This window comes from Conger conger, chromosome 3 (genome assembly GCF_963514075.1).
Source record: "Conger conger chromosome 3, fConCon1.1, whole genome shotgun sequence".
Taxonomy (NCBI): Eukaryota; Metazoa; Chordata; class Actinopteri; order Anguilliformes; family Congridae; genus Conger; species Conger conger.
The window spans coordinates 27,676,057-27,696,633 of NC_083762.1; the positions used below are offsets into that span (position 1 = coordinate 27,676,057).

The 20,577-nt window shown below is 40.1% G+C and overlaps 1 protein-coding gene across 1 annotated transcript in view; it reads right to left on the minus strand.

Moving 5' to 3' along the window:
* Positions 1 to 17,327: 17,327 nt before the first annotated feature.
* Positions 17,328 to 20,577, minus strand: part of htr4 (5-hydroxytryptamine receptor 4) — a 74,516-nt gene continuing 71,266 nt past the window's right edge. Inside the window, exon 6 of the mRNA XM_061237027.1 lies at positions 17,328 to 17,891. Within this exon, the coding sequence (XP_061093011.1) occupies positions 17,328 to 17,891 (564 nt within the window). The remainder of the gene's footprint in view (positions 17,892 to 20,577) is intronic.

Below are 20,577 nucleotides of genomic sequence, written 5' to 3' on the forward strand. Positions count from 1 at the left end.
ACTTCTTCACATCTTTTTCCGGGAACCGAAACAACTGCAAAATATTAATTTCTCAGAAGACAGCCAGCATTGATTTTTTTGATTTACACAAAGAAATATGTAAAATGTAGTGTAAAGGCTTAGGAATTGTGTTAATTATGGTATATAACTTCATTTGTGGGGATAAATACATTTTTCAGTACATTTGTGTGACATCATAATGTATTAAATTAGTTAAATGCAAACTCCTGGTTCTCAAGTACAGTTTTAGGTTCAGCTGTTGCACAACTACTTTAAAAACATCTAAACATGGCTGGAGTAACCAGCTGCATTCACTCTCCAAGATAAGTCAAACATTCTGACAATAAAATGGCATCCATGAGCAGAATTTGTAACTCTGCAGAACTTGTCCAAACTCCTGAGACTGCAGATGCGGCTCATAACAGTGTCGTCATGTGACCTAAAGAGGGGTGGGGGCTAAATTCCATAAATGTGTTAGCAGATGTCAGACTTATCTCCTTCAATCATCATTTAATACATTTTGGGCTTTAAATTACCTTTTTGGAAACAAAATGACCCCAGCACAAGCAGTTTCTGAACAGTCTGACATTTCTACTACAGTGGTTTCATGTTTCATGTGGCAGTTTGTTTCTGCGGTAAGAATTTTGCCGGCCGGGAAAAAATAATTGCGAGGTTCCGACAGTAGGGGCAGCCGCGTAGCATTTTGGCCTGTAACAGGCAGAGAAGTCATTTGTAGCCAGATTGCCCATAATCCATAGTGATTTAGGGTTTGCTTTTCACTCAACCACCACCAGGAGACAAATGTTAGGGTAAAGGGTATATCACAGAACTTAACCTCGTTAGCACGGGCATCTCGTATATAACTTTGAAAGATTTAAATCGATCCTATAGTGGGACTTTTGCTCTGTATGGATGCTAAAAAATGGTAAAAAAGTAGAAAAAGTATGTTCTCTGTGAGAAAAGTATTGTTGAGTTCACATGCATACAAGGTGGTCTACATTCTAAAGCTCCATTTTGCCCTCCCTACATGAAGTTAACAAACTTTATAATATATAGCTTGTAACATTACATCCATGTCCGGCTTTAGAAGCGAATGTTAACAACATCCACGTTTCTATAACACTATATAGATTCATTCATTCACGGTGGTTGTGTGAACAACAAGTAATTACTGTAGAAAAAACTAAAAATTTGCAGCTGCCCAGCAGATCTCCAGAGGCAAAAGTGTCAATGAAACAAAAAACGACTGTATATACATTACCTGTCAGCAGATTGATAGATAATTGATAGCAGATTGGTAATTCTTATGAAAGTACAGAAGCAGGTCCAGTTGTCAACGAAGCCATTTAATTAAGTGATTAAAAACCTGAAATAGACTGAATGCATAAACTCCAGCAGGGACTAGAGATGCCCAATGGTGTATCAAGTCTTTGGAAGCGCTATCGTCATCTTTGTCTAACTACATAACTGATGAAATACGAAAAAGGGAAATATGTGCAAGCATTGACACCCCCTACTGCTGCTTCAGACTACATTAACACCTCATTATTACCAAAAATGCATACCATTTCACAGCAAGGAAGGGAGGTAGAAACAGTCCTGCTGCTGAAAATGAATGGTTGATTTTTCGTTGATATCGCAAATAATCATTGCAGCCACACTCATAGCTGCACCTGAGGCTAATGAAAAGCCCCATACACGGAACTGATGCTAGGCTTTGGCTGATTTCTTAAGTATGTGGGCAGACAGGCTCCCAACCGCCATGTCTTCAACATGGGGTAAATGAATTGGTTACTCAGCATATAGAAGAATGCAACTGCTCCTGGTCGAAGCCTCATCATAAAGAACTTGATTCCCTTGAGACTTTCCCTGTTCAAATTGAAAGTGCTCCAATTCTAGCGTTTCCCACTAAATTCATCTAGGCAGAACTAGAGTTAATTAAATTTAATACAACACATAAGTTCTCACAACAGTGACAACAAAGTAAGTGAAAAAGGCCTCCTTAAATCACCCTACATTTCAAAGGTAGTTAAATGCAGTATTTCCCACAGGGAAAGAAAAAGAACATCACCTATCACCCGCTTTAATTTCTCTGAAATATCCTTGTGATGATTATCCTAATGTGTTCATGCAATGCCCAAAAATGGCACTCCAACACAAAACAATTTAAAAAAAGGTTTTTGAAATGTGTTGAAGGAAAGGAAGAAGAAAGAAAGTATATCAGTAGCCAAAAGTCATAAATGATTGAGCTTCCACATTTATGCAAAACCTTAACTTACAAAAGCATAGTATGACAGGAATCATGTGCCCGGACCAACACAAACACCGCTCTCTGCTGGTTCAGACATTACGTTCAACCCAAAGCCTTCCCTGCTTCACTCTGCACAGGCCTGAAATGTGGCTCCCAGGAGATGAGCCCACATGTTTGTCTTACATTATGTGATAAAAATATGAGCCGACAGGTGACAGGGTACTCAAACAGAGGCCTAATATTCTAAGAATAGAATGGTATAAATCATACTTAAGAAGAAATGTAAGTTATACACTCAGTGCTCACTTCATTAGGTAGACCCGTACCAGACCTGTACCTGCACCAGCTTGTTAATGGAAATATTTAGTCAGCCATGTGGCAGCAATTAAATGTATACAAGCCTGCAGACGTGGTCAAGAGGTTCAGCTGTTGTTCAGACCAAATGTCAAAATGGAGAAGAAATGTGATGTAAGTGACCGTGGAATAATTGTTGGTGCCAGACAGGGTGGTTTGAGTATCTCAGAAACGACTAATCTCCTGTGATTTTCACACACAACAGTCTCTATAGTTTACAGAGAATGGTATGAAAAAAAAACATCTAGTGAGCAGAAGTTCTGTGGACAGAAAAACCTTGTTAATGAGAGAGGCCAGAGGAGAAGGGCCAGACTGGCCGAAGGTGAGAGTAAGGCAAAAAACTACACATTACAACAGTGGTATGGACAAGATCTCTGAACACAAAATGCATCAATCCTCTAAGAGGACAGCAGTAGAAGACTTAATACATCAAAAAAATAAGTCTTGATGAATACCTAATATAGTGCTCACTGAGTGTATATTTAAACTGTAATTAAACAGAGTAATACAGCATTCCAACATATACAGTACATTGGGCTATATTTTCCCAAAACTGGTTTCAGCACATGCTCATGACGAATAAAGGTGGCTACAATGAAACCACCACTGGCCACTATCAAATATTAGACTTTCAAATGCTATACTAGCAACAGTGTCAACAAATTTAGGAAACTCATAAATATTCATACAATAAAAGTGTAAATATGTTTAAATAATTAAACCTGTGAAGTTCCGGACACTGGATGGAATTACAAAGTTCAATAATGGATTTGTTACAATGAAGTCACACATGGACAATGGGGTGAAATCTGTACAGGCCACTGAGTGAAATCCAATACCTTCAGTCACAGAAACGTAATCAAATCCACGACAATTGAACCATCCTTTCCAAACATATAAAAAGATAATTGTGTGGTTCCTGAGTATGTCCTTGAATAGATTTTAAAAAGGTTTTTCTCACACTGTGAACATGAAAAGGATAATTGAGGAGTGTAATCCACGGGAAAATGGAAAATGTGAGACTGAGATGAAGTTATTAAATTATAATGATTAATCCCATGGTCAAAAATGGCTACAGGCATCCAGAGACTGCCAACCGTAATAAAAAAAAAAGAGATTCATCAAAAATAAAATACTGGGCCTTATTATGGATGATGCACTCCACCAGAAAACATGGCTATAATGAGGAGGATTACAAGACCTAGAAGAAAATTGTTTGTTTAGTCAAGTGTATACAATGCATTATAGGTTATGTACTGTTGGTTATAACCTTTTGCACCTTTTGCAGTCATTTCCTGCTTTCTGGGGCAATAAAAAGCCTTCAATCAATACTTCAATTTTGTTGTTGTTTTTACTTTTATTTTTCAATGAAGTGCCTGTTCATTAGCTATGTGTGTGTGAATGATACACACACTGAGCACTTTATTCGGTAGACTTGTACATGCAAATATTTAATCAGCCAATCATGTGGCAGCAACTAAATGCATACAAGCATGGAGACATGGTCAAGAGGTTCAGCTGTTTTTCAGATTAAATGTCAGAATGGGGAAGAAATGTGATCTAAGTGACTTTGACCGTGGAATGATTGTTGGTGAATATAATGCATCAGGGTTTATAACATCTTTTTCAAATCAAATGTCAAATGCATAACACTAAAAGAGAAAGAGCTCTATGTTGAACTTTTGCTGAACTACAAAAAGCTACGCTTGGGACACGCTCAGTGGTTAATATTGCATTTTATAGCAACCCGGTTGTCAACAACTCAGATGTTAGGACATCTCCATTCCCCTTCTCCATTCTTCAAGCCCCGTGAGATTAAAAAGATGAATGGATGAAGAAAGATGACTGCCCTCACATGGGCACAGCGGACAAGTGGGATGAACGTCAGGCAGTCAACCAATTTTTACCAGTATCCCAGTCCACACATTACATTTTTTACCAGTATCCCAATCCACACATTTCTACCACATTTCCGCATGTCAGCAAATTTAAGAGAATGTTTAATGGTAGTTTGGGGATCTTTGCCCAAAAGTTGTCAGCTGTTTAGTGCGAAGGACTCTTGCCTGAACTATAATGAAGAAACAAATAAGGCATTTTGTTACAGGCTTGGCGCCAGATGTCTATACCCTACCTGCTGTGCAAGGTAAATAATGCAAATTCTTAACAACCCAGACAGGCTTGATAAGATGGCTCCCGACTGATGAAAGATAGTGTTTTCTCAATATTACATGCTGAGCTCATCATTACAACCTAAAAAGAGCAACATACCTACCCCAGCTCTGTCGGTGCGCATTATTCCAACCGTACCTACAGCCGCTCCCTGTCCGCATGGTATAACATTGAAATTCAAAACAACTGCAGTGTCCTTTCTGCCTTCTGTCATCTGTCTCTCCCTGCCTGTGTCATGGAGTGGTCAGAGGGAAAGGAGAGCGCTTCCCTTGGATATGAGATGAGAAAAAGAAAAACCTGAAAAAGTTATGAAAGCATGCACGACCATCCATGTGTGCATAATTAAGACCCAGCTTCTCTTACCGATGTAAACAAGCTACTTCTGATAAAATTGATAAAATCGTGGCACATGCTCACACTATCCAATCTTTTCCCTTCTTGGGCAAACCACAAAAATGCATTCAACAGAGTGCATGAGTGCATCAGAGCCTGGCATCTGCATGTGTTTGTTAACTCTCAAACCTTCACCTTAACTGTCAAATTACCACCCCAGGCCCACATTTTCTTCCCTTCTTTAAAGCATAAGCAAGCACCGGTTATTCACATAAGAGCCAGGCTGGGACTGAAAATCTGGTGGTTGTGAATGTGCGCTCTCTGTAGGGCCATACGCACACCTTGCCCTGTGACCCTGCCAGTGGGGTACCTGCTCCGGCCAGATGTTTGTTGATACCCCAGCCCATCTGTGTGGCAGTGTACACTCCAGAATGCAGGCGCAGGTGAAACCTGGGCGGGAGTCTGGCACGGAAAGAAACCCTGAGAGCCACCGTGCTGCCAGAAGCTCACCACAGTGGTGGAATCAGGGAGAGACAGGAATGTTTACTCAAGAGGTGCAGGGAAGAGTAATGTCCAAAGAGGCCTATAAATCCACAGAAGGCTCAGGCCTGGCACAGCGCTAATAAACGAACCTCATTTCCAAGAGCAAAGGACAAGGCACCTGGTAACCCTCCAGAAAATACAAAACTTGCAAAAGCAGAACATTGCCATGGACCCATTTTTCTTTTCTGTGTTTGTCCTAAAGGATTTATACTCCATAGCGCTCCTTTTAAAGGTTTTAAACTGCATAATATTCATTTCCAAAGCCTCAAACTTAATGACAGCTTTGAGGAAATGACTATATCATCGGCTCACAGTTTTATCACTTAGTCTCACAAAGCCTTGCGTGTGCATCACATTTTCAACCATTCAACTGCAACTGTGAACACGGGCTGCTATTGTTGTAAGAATGGTGTCTTTACCTTCAGCCTGGTAATTGGCCTTACTACAGTCGTGGTGCAACTTGGGAGCAAACTGGATCAATTTGTACAAGTTGCGCCACAATGTTTATTGTCCTTATCTCTACAATCAGGCCTCAGAAAGGTACAGTAAGCCAATATCTCACCCACCACATCATTCAGTTCAAGCAATGAATGAGACTTCCGGATTATTATCCATCTTCTGCTAGTAGTATGGATAAGACAGCAATTTGGGGTTTAATGGCAACAGTTCCAAACACTGATGAAAATACGCTTTGCTGTACAGCCTTCTTCAAAACTGGCAGCTTGGCCTGCCAAGGCGAATCAATGACTTGTATGCACAGTGGCAGATTAACGGCATGTTACTGCAATCCGGCCAATATCCCCCCGAGACCCAACAGAAAAAAGTATGAAAAACTTTTTGATATAATTCAAGTGTCTTGCCAAAAACACGTTGCAGTGGAAATATTTATTTTCTTTTTCACTGAAAGTCGCTTGCAGTATAGATTTCAGCATAGAAGAGTATATGACTGTTGATATTAACACCAAAGACATGTCCCCAATGTGATCCTGGTATTATCTCACCAGCTATCGCCTCATTAGCAGATTCCTCCTTCATGTGAACCATGTGTCACATCTCTCAACACTGAAGAAAGCATGAAGATGAAATGTTTGTTCTAGCTCTGTCTTGCACTTTTAAATTTGTACTAACAATAAATATATTTCAGCTAAACATTCCAGTCTGCCTATTTATGCAGTGCGTGTCTAGCATTGTTCCCATCTCCCCACAATGGACAAAAATGAATTGCAGGTCTTTGGAGGATATTTGTAAACAGTGTATAATTAAGAAACAGGGAGGCGGAGCTCTGTGTAAACTGTTACAACCTTCGTCCAATCAACAGCTGCCACTCACACTCAGTCTCGCTGAAACCCCCTCTTCAGTGGGTCCCAGCATGCTTCGCGTCTGTGTTTATTAGGCAGATCAACATGCTGACAGTCATGCCATTTGGAAGCAGTTCCAGGGTTTATGTTCATGGAGAGTATTTAGGAACCACAGACACAAAGGAACTATTGGGGGGAGGACGGGGGGGACTGAGACCTTGTCATTCATACATTTCAGTCAGAACTTTTCAACAACTCTTGTTTACAGGACAGCTTCCTGTGGGAGAGACACATCCGAACACACACTAACATACAAATTCATATGCTTTAAATCAAACTATGCAGACTTGACCTTTAAAAAAAAAACCCTTATGTCGCCCTGAGCTTTCACTACCCCCAAACATCTGCCACAGCTGCTAATGACCGCATTGCTGTTCTACAATAAAAGTTAACACTCCTCTTTTAAAACTGCATCTTTATTCTCCACCTACTTCTCCTGCGCACTGGGCTGTGTCTAACAGGTTTGCAAAAGTGTTGAAGTGATGAAGTGTTTATTGCATAATTAAGTTGATAGTTCCTCTTGAGTGTGCTGAATTCTTTTCTTAATTAGTGATCCAATATCAGCAAGTCTCAATTGCCATTTATACGAGTGGTACCAAGCTGGTCCTGTGGATAGTCTTGTGAAACATCCCCTTTGGTGGGATCTTAACAGAGGAACATTTCAGGGCTCGGGTTTGCAAGGGTAGCTGAAGGTAGTCGACAAGTGTAAATTATTATTATCTATTATCAGCTATGCTACCCCTTTTTTGCCATTATTAAAGTATATTCTGGAAAAAGATAGCTGATTCAGTAGATACGCAGAGTAGATTGTTAATTGAGTAACAATACTGGAATACTGTTTATCAAGCAACAAAATGGCAATTATGGAAATAACATTAAGATCCATTTATGAATTTTAGTGCACTATTCAACAATACCCAATATTTGTATCTGCTTCCATGGAGAGGCAATAGAAACATATCAGTATCTCTACATGTTTTTTTTACCTGCTTAATAACCTGAGATTAATCTGACACATATTTTTCCACAATATCGCAGATAGATGTTTTAGACATAGATTTTATATTTAACCACTATATATCAAATTTCCCCTGGAATTATTAATTAATGGTCACACTCTCATTGAAGTACCTATTAGAAAATTGTTGGAGTACATTGTTACCCATGAATTAAACATAACTACTTTATTCAGTGATAATCAAGCGCTTTGGATGCTGTAAATGAAGAACGAATAGTCCCGGTTAGCATGTCAATTTATTTTGAAATGTAATTATTTTTTGCATGTTTTTCAACCGCTCTACTAATTGTAATAAAAATGTCTCACATTTGTAGCAGCAACACATGTATCTTTAATTTCTTTAAATGCACACTTGAGTCCAGTACCATCTATAGTGCCCAAAAGTCCAGAAGAAAAGCTTTATTGAGTATTTCACTGGATCGCACTATTGAAGTTTAAAGGTCCCAAATTGTGCTGTTTCGACTATAAAAAAGATGCTATAAAAACACAGTGAAAGTATCAGTCCCCAAAGAAATCCAAACAATCCCTATTAAGAAACTGCATTTAAATGAGCAGTGTTTGACCTTCTGTAACCTTTTGACGTCACAGCTATATGTCCGCCTTCAGCCCATAGCCCATCTTGTAGTCAGTTGAAAGATGGTGGTCATTTGGTGCAGAGCTAGCCAGTTAGTTAGTCAATCAGAGCACAGTTAATTAATACTGATGAGCCTTAAAGACACAGTCACTAAGCCTGTTCTTGGTGAAGCTAAAACTGGATAGAGATTGTTTTTGGTACTTAAAACAAGCGTCTTCTTATGGATATCAGGAGCTAAAATAAAACACTGGAAAGGTGTAAAATATGGGACGTTTAATTTTTCATTTTAATTAGTTAGATTTTTCTAACAGGAGAATGAACACATTGAAGTTGAAAGTGGCTGTTTTTTCTACCCAATAAAATTGGAGAAAACCTTTTTCAAAATAAGTGTTCCATGGTGTGAATGGGAAAGTGTCCTTCAGCTAGTTTAATTTCCATGCTCCATGAGACAGGAATAAAGTGGTCTGAACGAGCAGAATGAGGCAGCTACATCAGAAAGAAAAAATCATTTGCCCTTGCTACCCGCTCACACAATGCATCTGAGCTAATAATTTGCAAGTCATCGGGGGAAAGACGACTAAAAAGCAGAGTCATTTTTCCAAGCTGGTAATTCTTTGTAAAAAGATCAGTTTCTAAAATAGAATGCCACTGTGCCCCACTGAAATAAAATCAACATTTCAAGGTCAAGACCCCCGAGATATTAGAATTCCCACCCACTGAGAACACTGTGTGCATGTTGTGAGCTACACAAATCACCAGTAACACACAGAAACAGAGCAAATAAAGGAAGGGGGGACTCTATGTAGCACACACAAAAAAGTACTTACATTTCATTCCTTTAAAAATGTTCAGCAAACAAACATTTCTATGCTCCAATAGAAAATCATTGAGCCACTATTTACTGAAGGTATGGAGTACGGCTTGATCTGAGTACAGGAGTGAGAAAGGTCTCCATAACCCAAGTTTCTGCTGTACCTTACAACAAAAACGCTGTACACAGTCCATCCCTTCAATTACCTTAGTATTGTTTGTTGAACAAACAGGGATGATGGGACCATACATCTGGAGTTGCCAGCTAATGGGACAAAATGGTGCACTGGCAAAATGCAACCTCCGCCCTGCAAATGTTTACTGTTGGATAACAGACAAATATGTATTTTAACCAATGTCTACCTCTACTACCCTGCATTTTGCTTTGAACATATGTTCACCATGAACTGGTGCCAGATACTTTTGTCCAATGGAGGTCTGAGAACTGACTTACTGAATTTCCACGATAAACTGCCATTCCTTGTTCAAATTAAGCTACCTTGCACTGTGACATTTGTTCTGTTTGTTCTTACAACCCTAGTATTAGTGCAAACATAAGCATGCCATAAAAGCCTTGAGCAACGTGCTGGGTCATATGAATAAGAATAGAAAGAAAGTCTCAGATAACCATAATGCTTCAAAAACAAATAATGATAGTTCATGCACAATGCAAGCAGTTGATATTTTGACCACAAGTCTTCATTCAAGCCCTGGTTGCTATTCAAACAGATCAATAAAACCGGGCACCCTACAGCCCATAGCTCCATGAGATGCGCTCCTCCCACACAAACTTCCCACACAAATGCAAATTCCACACCTAAAATCAACTCTAGACATTTTGGTAGCTTACTTGTGGATAAACCTGTGCATATTATTATGCAAAGATGCACAGCTGGCCAAGAAACAGGTGAGCAGCCAACTGTCCAATTACTGTTTCTCCCCTAAAATTAAAGGACTATGCATAAACAGGGTGTACTTCCTACATGGACTGTCTGAAATGGATGTAATCACTCTCAAAATATAGCTAACAGTCAGCACTTTAACCTCACATTCCTGTTTTATTTGAAATCCAATTTACTGGAGGCAAATCAACAGAAATGTTGTCACTGTCCAAGTACTTTTGCATTTAAGCATATCCCAAGTCAGCATTGCAGGCAATTATTCATTTTCACAGACATTTTCACAGACAGATTCATTTTCTCTGGGGTTCATATTCCCCAACTGTAATGTCCATCGTCATGACAACACATATCAGTGCATGGCAGACTGAGCTCCAGTAATAACTGACAAGTAAGCTGTCTCTGTTCTCCATAGGTTATGCCAAGCCCAGTTGCCATATTTTATAGCACAAATTATACTGAACTGTCCAGCACAACGCATAGTAAATATTCAAATGAGCCCATCCAACAATAAAATAAAGCATATGATATAAGCTTGTAACAGTATAATGCATAATTGTATATGTTTGGCATAATAAATTGCGTACAGGGTAATTTGTCTTGTGCTCAGCATTAACACAGTCAAGGGTATCCAGGAATAAACTATACACTCTCAGCCAGTCTGCATGCAAAGAGAACATGGCAGGATCCTAACACACTTCTTGGGGTTGGAAAAGGGTCACTCAAAAAAAAAAAAAAAAAAAAAAACACAAAACAAACTACAACTTGGAATTAAAGACCTCATGAAAGGTTTTATGCATTACATATAATCACAGGCTGATAGTAGAAGAGGTGTAAGTCTGATTTATTTTGATTTGAACTCATCTAAATGATGTACGTTCCTCATTTAAAAGGGAACACCACAAAATGTCACCAGCAAGCCATGCATAAACACACATGCTTATACAAAACTCCATCGGATTCTAGTGAATAATTTAGAAAATAAATTCCTCATTTATTAAAAATGAATGAGCTTTTTCCTCCGCAAATAAATACAATAATACAATTCATAAGACTTGCTAATGATGCGTGATTAATTTTTTATTCATGAACACTGTTTACCTCATGCATCAAGGCAAGCAGGATGTCAGCTTACATTTCCTCCAATATATTACACGATTCTTATACATTGTCTGTTCAGGTATTATGAAATGACATTTGCATACTCCCTCATGACAATTGTTTCCTGTGTTTCTCTAGGAAGAACAACACCAACATGCACACACCACATGATGCCTTCTGTACTTTGAGCACTGATGAGGTCTCAACAAGTTACATGGGCTATACAAGCATGCATGCATCACAAGCCAATATGATGGAGCAAGCTGATGCCATATAATGACAATTATTGCAAGCTCCATAAAAGCTTTGAAATTTGAGAACTCAATATTTCACTCAAGCAGCAAATAGTGTTCTGTTCTAAAAACTAAGGCCTGATTACATTATATGGGGCAACATTGGCTTAGGCAGTAAGAGCAGTTGTCTGGCAGTCGGAGGGTTGCTGGTTAGATCCCACCCTGGGTGTGTTGAAGTGTCCCTGAGCAAGACACCTAACCCCCAAATGCTCCTGACGAGCTGTTTGGTGCCCTGCATGGCAGCCAATCGCCGTTGGTGTGTGAGCATGTTTAGGAATGGGTGAATGAGAAGCATCAATTGTACAGTGCTTTGGAAAAAGGTGCTATATAAATACCAGTCTATATTACTTTATTGCCCTGGCTGTTGAGCACCTTGTAGTCCGAGGATAGTTAACTGGATTGAAGCATGTTGGGGCTCTCCGTTATTGCACCAATCACTTTATATTGCATATAACATATTGAGGAGGTGTCAAACCTCAATAATATAAACCTGTATCACAGACATTCATGACATTAAGTTCAATATGTGTTTTCCTCTGTGATTTTTGGTTTATTTGATCTATTTCATTGTATACTGTGCTTGATGTAAGCAGATAAGAGGAATGCGGCAAATTAAAATGCCTATCATTCAAAATGGCAAATGTAAAACAGCTACAATTAGCACAGCACCACAGAGACAAAAATTGTAACTGCCAGTCAAAAAACATCCTCAGAAATAACTTATCATTAATGCTAAGATTAATCACGAAAAAATTAAAACTGTCATGTTATTTCAGATAAATAAAACTACTGATGCTTTAATATGCTTGTTCCCATTTGAGACTCAGTTCAAGGGTGAGTTTACTCAAATCCCATTTTAAGCTCTATCAGAAATAGCATGCTGATCTGCACTATGGACTAATGGCATCTAATGGCCTTGGGAAAAGGAAGCAATAACAAGGGTAGGAACATCCTTCGTCACTGAGTAAGTATGTCTACTCCGTGGCATCTGAGATAAGCCTATGATATTAAAGTTATGCAACAGCAGGTGAAGGGTCAGTCTGTAATAAATATATAGAAAAATGAGTCTGATATGAAGCTAGAAATGGCATACATGTAAGGTATATTCCTCTTAGTAGTCATGCAGTATGTAGTATTCAGAAATTTTATAAGATTTAAAACAACTTCTTTCTGATTACTGCCATTTCCAAAATAGCAAAGCAAAGATTGGTGACACGTCAAAGGTAGTATATAATCAAAATGAGATGCTCAGAAAATGAGCTCAGGAATAACTATAGAAAACACAAAAACAGTACATCGGAGGCATACACATATGGCTGCAGTATATTACACAAACAAAAAACACTTAGCTCCTCCTGAACTGTGTTATCTCTCTCTGAGTCAATCTATTAATCTGATTTAAGGCTGGGGTAGGCGATATTTGGGCACAAGCAGAATCTGGACAGTGTACACTGAAAACCCCACCCCCTCTTCTCCAGTGAGCCTCTCAGGGATGCGCGCCACAATTTTGATAGACAGGTAAGCCCGCCTCCTGGCTGAGAGCTGCCCTCATTGGATGTTAGCCACCAGGAGCAATGAAAAATGGAAGTCCCTGAATATCTGTCCAGTCTGATTTTTTCCCCCCCAGAGGAGTTGGTTTATTGCTAGCTGTTGGAATGTGAAGAGAATCACCAAATATTACCAAAAAAACAACAACAAATTGACAACCTTTAAGAATTGCAATGGAAACACTTTGCACCCTGCTGGCTGTGTCAACAAAGTGAATTTGAATATGAATGCCAAAGACAGGTCTACTTTGTGCAAATACAATACATGCGAGCAGGTCTCTGTGTTGTGAGATGTCAGCTTTTTTATCAGAGCAGATGCTGACACAGAGGATGAATTTCAGTGCTTGTGGAGACAGCAGCTCTCAATTGAAACCAGACAGGTGCAGCTGCTGCCTCTGTAATAGAAGGGCATGAAAAGGTCCTTCTCCCCCAATGCCCCTCATTACTGCAAAGATACCCCAGGGTTCAATCAAAAGTACTTTGCCAGTTCAAAGGCAATTTAACCAAGCCTGATTTCATTTTACATGAATGTGAAAATACAACATGTATTGTCTCTGCTAAATGTTAAATTAATTGTAAGTTACTGAACACAAAATACATTAATATAAATACAACTTTCCCACCTGTAATGGCAGTGATGGTTGAATCAAGTAGGCAGGGTGAGATTTGCAGTTGCATTTGCAGTATAGCTGCACACTGCAGTGATCACAATGATATTGTCTCGCTAGGTATCAGTCACTATCTGTCTCTACTGTTTACATTAGCAGTTGTCCCCTACCCGATTAAATCATTTTAAGCCACTCTGGGAAGGCATAAGCTGTAAAAACTGCTAGGTAGGCAGCTTTTTTAGCTGTTGACCTTTTCGGAACAGTGTTGTGCAATTTTGTCTTACTACTTCAAGTTAATCTGCTGTTTATCCATTAAAAGTTTAACTTAACTGTATTCGTATTACCAATGACCTACACGGTCTCATGGGATATACTGTATGTACCTATTTTCAGAAGCACACTTCTGCTCTCACAGGTACTGCTGCAGTTTTTAAATCAAAAGTCCACTGGGGGTGCTAAAGGGAAGTTCAGACTTGAAATTAATGGAAATGAGGCAGATTTGCTCCGGAGACCTGTCTACACCACAGGGTTTATTATAGCGGTTTAGTCTGGGGGTTAGAACATGAGCTTCTCCCATTTGTGATGTGGATTCACAAACTGCATTTACACAATAATATACCAGACTGCTTGGCATAAATCCAATGAACTGTATTAAATTGAAATTAATCAAGGAGGAGGGTACGGTGGGAATCTTCATTTCTATTTTTCTAATTATTCTTCATGAATTTTCTTCATTAATCTTACGTTCTGTTGTTAAATTCACACAGCCACCACATGACGCTAGTCTACCTAATACGAAAAAAACAGGAAGTGCTAATGTTAATGTGGACACAGTCAGTGAGGAACAAATTGAGGAGCTGTAAATGGAACTAATTGAACTCAGTCTGATTCACAGCTCCAAAACAAGTTCAGAGCTCTTCCCTTACTGAACTTCTGCAGATGTGTTCCAGCAGACAGGTATGCAAAGATCCACAAACACGCGCAGCTAATGCTGTTCCTCTTTGGAAGTACCTACCTTTGTGAGCAGGCTTTCAGTCTGACGAAGCGAAACAAGTGTAAGCTGAGAAACTCACTGTCTGACTCTCACCTCCATGACATCCGCACTCTGTCACTAAGCCAGCTGGAGCCTAATGCTGAAAGACTTTTGAAAAACAAAGACAAGCTTCATGTGGGAGCACTGCTACTGCAAGTGATGAATGACTCTACAAGGCACTGAAGAATGTAATACAAGGTCTGTAATATGAGGGCATTTTGTGATGATGTGTAACTTAAACGTTGCTCAATGTAAACTTAATATCCAATATCGATTCGTTATTCAGTGTTGTCACTATGATGTTTGACTTTATATTTTTGTCAATTTTTCAAGCTGAAGTCAAATTCCCACTCTTGATTACAAAGGTGGACAATACAGCTGTTTCAACTTAATTTTCTAAAGCACCTTGAGTTGCAAGCACTTTCTGTCAGAAATGTGTCTTTCCTTTTAATTACTGTATGGTTATGCTCCCAAAAAAGAAGCAAATGGGTGTGTTATGTTTTTCACAATCATCTCTGCAAATTAATACAATTACTGTTAAGCAGAGTTAAGAGTAGAGTTTTTATTATTTCAAAAAAAAATTTATTTTAGATTTAGAATGTTAATTTTCTATCAAATATAATACTGTAATGTAATTTCGCAAAGCATCAATATTTATTTTTGGCCTGGGCCCTCCATCCAGATTCATTTTTGGCCCTGCATAAGAAAGAATAAGGGCTCCTCTGCTCTATGGAGACAAGCCAAATAACCAGTGTATGATGACTCAGAAACTGATTAGTTTTTTCACATTATTTGCTTTTTTGAGCTGGGAGTCACTCATGCTGTTTCTCTGTATTTCGCCTCTTGCAGCCTGGAGAATGATCTTTTTAAATCAACCTCCCTATGAGTCCTGTATAAATCCAATAAAAATATAAACATTTATAAAATATAAACATTTCTCTTTATAGCTGATCAATAAATCACATTCCTAGGTGTCAATCACAAGACAAAAAAACATATTTTCACTGGCTAGAACCTTTTACTACCTTAAGCAGAGCAGAGTTATTATGGCACCTACGTACGTACATTACATCACTTTCATAGACCCTCTTATCCAGAACAAAATGTAAACAGTCCAAGTGTGTTTGATTAAATTCCTCTTTCTTTTTGCTACCTTAACAAAGGAAATCCACTTTGGTCAAACACGAGAGAACCAGAGGCAACAAATCATGCCAAAGCACAGCACAGTTTTATCCAATCACAGACACAGTACTACAGACATTTCCTGGACCCTGACGTACCACCTGACGCACATAGGATTTTATCTGTCATGCTGAATCATGGGATAACGATGACTCAAAAGAAAACAAACCATATGCCAGAGTTTTATTGCACCCATCGTAAACCCTCAGTCAGAACTGTCATGCTACGTTGGGCTATTGTAAAGATCACAAAGCCTTTCTTTGTGAAAACTCCACAGTCAGAGTGACCATCGTGGCATTTGTTGATAGCTCATCACAGGGTTCTAGGCTAAGAAAATATATTTTGCTTTTTGTTAACCAGACTTCACTTCTCTGTGAAACTGAAACAGACTGGAGAAAACAGCATAAAGTAATAAGGAAAAGTAAAATTCCTCCTCCAGCAGGTAAGCTGTATCATCTGACATTACAAACATTGCAAACAGACACGATTCTGACACCACAGATAGGTAGATATATTGAATGCGCATTACACAATCTACCCATAGACTGTTCGCCCCGTTATTCTGGTGCCATGGAGAATCAGTATCAAACTTTACAATTCCATGGCGATCTGTTATCATTAGGCAGAAAAACTCACACTGCACAGAAGGTTCTAGCTCTGCAGCATCACACAAGCTTACACTATGGAGACTTACTGTACAAAAGCATCTGAAAGAAAATAACTGAACATTTTGCCTGCAATAAAATCTCTGCAGCGGAGCATATAAAGATATGAGTGAAGTAATCATGAAAGCAATAACCTGTATGCACTATGCCGTGAGCAGTAGGCAAACACAAAGGCAGAGCATTCTGTGAAACACCTACAATGCTTTGCACATAAAATATCCAAGACATATGATATCCAACAAAATAAAAGTATTCATAGCTTAAGCCTGATATCATTTCCCATCCAAATTGCTCATCGGTGTCAGTCATGCCTGCATTAATTGTATACTGTACTGTATTATTTGTATTGTTTTTAGCATAATTTTGCGGCAATTAAATTATCAGCATGCAGAAGAGAATGATCGACTTCTCTAAAATGACCACAAACCTATTATATTATATTATATACTCTGTTAAATAACCCTTAACATTTCACAGCTGTGGACAGCAGCAGTTGTGGGTTTGGTGAGCTGAAAAAACCCGAACCGCACCCGATTATTCTAACCGCACCTGCACTCCCCAGTGCGAAGCCGACCAGGCGCAAGGGCACCTACTTGAGCACGTGCGTGGAGCCGTTGATCTGCGTGGCGGTGCACGGGGCCCCGGGGCCCAGGATGGAGGGCCTTCGGTAGCGCTTGTCGCCGCAGCAGAGGATGATGAGGAAAGCACGGCGGAAGGACTTGTTGAGGAAGGCGTAGAGGATGGGGTTGAGCATGGAGTTGATGTAGCCCAGCCACAGGCAGGCAGTCCACAGCTTGTCGGGCACCGTGTAGTCAATGAAGGGGTCCACCACGTTGGTGATGAAGAAGGGGGCCCAGCACAGGCAGAAGCAGCCCATGATGATGCACAGCGTCTTGGCCGCCTTGGTCTCGGTGCGCATGCGGTGGTTGCGCTGGTGGTCAGCGCTGTCGGAGCTGGAGGCCCCAGCCCGCTGCAGGACGCTGATCTGGCGGGCGTGTTCGCGCGCCGTCACGTAGATGCGCTGGTAGGCCAGCACCATCAGGCCCAGCGGGATGTAGAAGGCCACCACCGAGCAGGTCAGGGCGTAGGGCTTGTTGACCATGAAGACGCACTGCGTCACGTTGGGCTCGCCGCTGAACTTCCTCTGCTCTATCTGCCGGGGAATCACACGCGTCCACATGTCACAGATGCACAGGGCACGCGTACAAACACACACACGCGTATACACACACGCGCGCACACACAAATATACACACACACGCATCACATATGCACAGAGCACGTGTACATACACACACACACCCATACACCCACACACACACACAAATATACACACACACGCACGCATACACACACGCATGCATACACACACACGCGCGCACGCATACACACACACACGTCACAGATGCACAGTGCACGCATACAAACACATGCACACACACATACACGTACACACACAAAAATACACACACACACATGCACACACGCACACACACACAAATATATACACACGCATATACACACACAAGCACACACACGCATACACATACACACACAAAAGCATACACACACACATCACAGATGCACACACACACATACATACACACACATATACCCACACACATGCATGCACACACACACACACAGGCCCATACACACACACACACACACACACACACACACACATACATTATTTAATAACACAGGTTCACTGAAATAGCAAGAAAAGATGTAGAAGTTGTGCTCAGAGCTTTGTGCATTCAATCACGGAGACTGACACTTAGTATGTTGCTCGTTGCTATGGTTATAAATAGTCTAAGCAAATGCTTTATGGAATGATTGCTTCCAACATAAAAGCCTAAAACCCTTATAGAGACCGTGGGTCACAGCCATGGTGAGATGGAAGCTGACCTCATTAATTAAAGCCAACTTAAGTTCATATAACAGCGTAAAAGACCTGCGTTCATTTGTAATTATCATCGATCTTCTTTATAGCTCTCAGAAGCCACAGCAGCGCATTCATAAGCCTTCCCGCGGGTTGTGAGCAGTAAAATATGCTATTACCTCGCTGAGTATATATTCATATATTCATATTAGTTATTTCTGTGGAGTCTTTCTTTCTCAGGTTGAATGAAATGAAGGTTGACGCTCTATTGGCAGCTCACCGTCTAGCAGCGCATCACATATCCTGTCAGTCTCTCTCTCTCTCTCTCGCTTGCCCTCTCTCCCACTCTCTCTCTTCCCTTCTCTCATACTCTCTCTCTTCCCTTCTCTCTCACACTCTTTCTCTCTCCTTCTCTCTCTCTCGCCCTCTATCCCACTGTCTCTTCCCTTCTCTCTTTCTCTCTCTCTCTCTGCTGTTTAACTTCGTTTCTTCTTTTCCAATCACACCACACTGCCTGTGTCTGGAAGGCACAATGGTTTGCAAACTGTAATATTTACTCAACAAAATAAACTCCCTCCCAGCACGGGGAAGATAATTGGTTTTATTTTTTTCTATCATGTTATTTGTTTTTTTTATATAGCAATGTAAATACTTATGCATGACTTGGGCATACTTTTTCTTTTCTTAATTGGTTAGTGTTGGCAGATTACCATACAGAGATAATGGCTTGTTTTGGCAACTATCACCCTCTCCAAATAAGCCCCCTTGGATAGGTCTGCCCCATGCAATTAAATATAAGGCAGTGTGTCTCAACTTCAGACTAAAATATTAATATTCATTTTAACAATTTAGAAGGTGGTCCACCAGTCTCAGGCCCTACTGGTGCATGGTGCAGTAAAGATCCTGACTGAACATTTAAACACAGCCAATCTTTTTGTTTCATTGAGCTTTTTTCTTTTAAGTAAAATTGCTTTACATGTCTGTGACAGCATAATTATGATTAATTTATGGAGAATACATTCAATATATATGTCACCCGTTCTATCATAATCAGTCATAATCAGTAAATCAATGTTTATGTGAAATTGTTTATTTTTGGCTTTCATCTTTATTTTGTATAACAATATATTGGCTTTCATAATCTGCATGTCTTAATGCCAAATTCAGGGTACAAACATTTTTAAGTTTTTAAGCTGTTAAACACAAGATATAAAAGTGAAAGTAACACCGGAGTTGTGCGTTTGGAGGCTAGCCAACTTGTCACTGTTCACCAGTCACAAACAACCACATCAGCTGCGTTCGTGGCTACATGTTAAACATTTGCTTTCATGGTCTGCATGTCTTAATGTTAAGACGAAATGTTCAGAGTAAAAATATAAAGGGTTTATACATAAGATGACAAGTTTTGTTCGCCCAATGTCAGTAATCTCCCAGCCTCACCTAACTCTTGCGACAAAACTTTGACCAAAACATGGTTTGGTGGCACTCAAAACAAAACAGGACTTTGATATCTTAGAATTTTGGTTTCATTAGAAAGCTTACATTCTCATCTCTGAAATAGTTTCTAAAACTCAGGGGTTTCGGGGTCAATACGCAAGTCACATATATCAATATATTTTCCATCCATCCATCCATTATCTGAACGCGCTTATCCTGAACAGGGTCGCAGGGGGGCTGGAGCCCATCCCAGCACCCATTGGGCGAAAGGCAGGAATACACCCTGGACAGGTCGCCAGTCCATTGCAGGGCACACACACCACTCACCCACACACTTATACCTACAGGCAATTTAGACTCTCCAATCAACCTAACCTGCATGTCTTTGGACTGTGGGAGGAAACCGGAGTACCCGGAGGAAACCCACGCAAACACGGGGAGAACATGCAAACTCCGCACAGAGAGACCCTGGCCGACGGGGATTTGAACCCAGGACCTCCTTGCTGTGAGGCGGCAG